This window comes from Aplysia californica, unplaced genomic scaffold, assembly GCF_000002075.1.
Source record: "Aplysia californica isolate F4 #8 unplaced genomic scaffold, AplCal3.0 scaffold01328, whole genome shotgun sequence".
NCBI lineage: Eukaryota > Metazoa > Mollusca > Gastropoda > Aplysiida > Aplysiidae > Aplysia > Aplysia californica.
Genome location: NW_004798598.1, coordinates 71,921 through 73,431, shown reverse-complemented (window position 1 = coordinate 73,431; position 1,511 = coordinate 71,921). Strand labels below are relative to the sequence as shown.

General features: G+C 40.0%; 1 protein-coding gene across 1 annotated transcript in view; it reads left to right on the top strand.

Annotated features, from left to right (window-relative positions):
• Positions 1 to 179, top strand: part of LOC106013825 (G-protein coupled receptor GRL101) — a gene marked incomplete at both ends in the record, with an annotated part of 32,309 nt that extends 32,130 nt beyond the window's left edge. The window contains 1 exon segment of the mRNA XM_013090542.1: positions 51 to 179. Within this exon segment, the coding sequence (XP_012945996.1) occupies positions 51 to 179 (129 nt within the window).
• Between the last annotated feature and the right edge of the window lie 1,332 nt (positions 180 to 1,511).

The window sequence follows — 1,511 nt, the reverse complement described above, 5'->3', positions numbered from 1 at the left end:
CCCCTACCCCCCTCTCCCTAACCCACCACCTCCCTCCCCTCCCCCCTCAGAGCGCATCTACTGTCCAGCCCCCTCCCACTTTCGCTGTCGGAATGACCGGTGCCTGCCCCGGGCAGCTGTGTGTGACGGTGTCAACGACTGCAGGGACGCCTGGGGAGGCACGGATGAGCTCTTCTGCCGTGAGTGACCACTGCCTTTTTATTCGTTCTTCTTTCTTTCTTATTTTTTCTTTCTTTCTTTCCTTTTGTTTCTTTCTTTGTTTCTTTCTTTTTTTCCCTCTTCTATCTTTCTTTCTTTCCTTTTTATCTTTCTTTTCTTCTTTCTTTCTTTCTGTCTTTCTTTTCTTTTTTTTTTCTTTTTTCTTTCTTTTGTCTTTCTTTCTTTTGTCTTTCTTTCTTTTTGTCTTTCTTTATTTCTTTCTAGGCATTGTCCATTCACTGCATGGTGTAGCCTTCTGTCATTAGAGATGGAGTCGAGTTTTTTTTGGGTTTATTTAGGGGTTTTTTCTTTCTTTCTTCTTCTCTTGCTTACTTTGTTTCTCTTTTATCTACATTTTTCTTTCTAGGCATGGTAGTGTTCTGTTGTGAGTGGTTCCTGCTTTAGTTTAGTTTTATTTTGTTTTTTCTTTCTTTCTTTCTTTCTTTTTTTTCTTTCTCTCTTTCTTTCTATCTTTCTTTCTAGGTGTTGTCCTTTCACTGTTGGATGTAGCCTTCTGCCCTGACTGTTTGCTGCTTTTAGTTTAGTTTTTTTTATCTTTCTTTGTCTTTTCCTTCTTTCTTTCTTTCTTTCTGTTTTTCTTTCTAGGCCTTGTCGGTCCACTTTCTTTTATCAGCTGTTTTCTGTCAGGTTGTACCCGTCAGTTCTCTGATGTCATCTTGCCACCTTCTTTCTGGTCTTCCTCTTGATTTCTTTCCTGTTCTTGCTTGGTCTCTATTCCGACCATCTTTTTGTCTACCTGTTCCCTTTCACTCTCCCGATGTCGCAAACCCATTTCCATATTTTGTCGGAGTCTAAATGCAGAGTTTATATTTGTCACTCCTATTTTCTTTTGCAAGTTTTGTATCGTTTATTTGATCTTACCCTTCATTTTTCTTTTCATTTCTTTATTGTATTTCTGGATATTGACTAGGTTTCGTTTCAGTAAGAGTTTTACGGCACTTGCAACACAAATAAGGCATAGAAGAGTCGGAGGTTATAAGTGTCATTAACAGACAGAAAAAAGGGAGAGTGATTAAGACGCCAGATGTTGGATGTAAAGGAAGCAGCACACAACACCAGAATACCCGCCAACCACCCACTATTTGCCTATGTTGGTTTCTATGTGCTCCATAAACACAATCTAGATCCTTTAGGGGGCAGGACTAGGAAAGGACGGAGGCGACCGTCTGTCTAGAGTAAAGTGCCACATCGTTCTCAAAAAGGTGATATGGATATAGGTCTTCTGAGGTACTTATCTGATGTAGACAGCTGAGCGGGAATTTGAGCTATACAAATGTTGCGAGTGTTTTTAG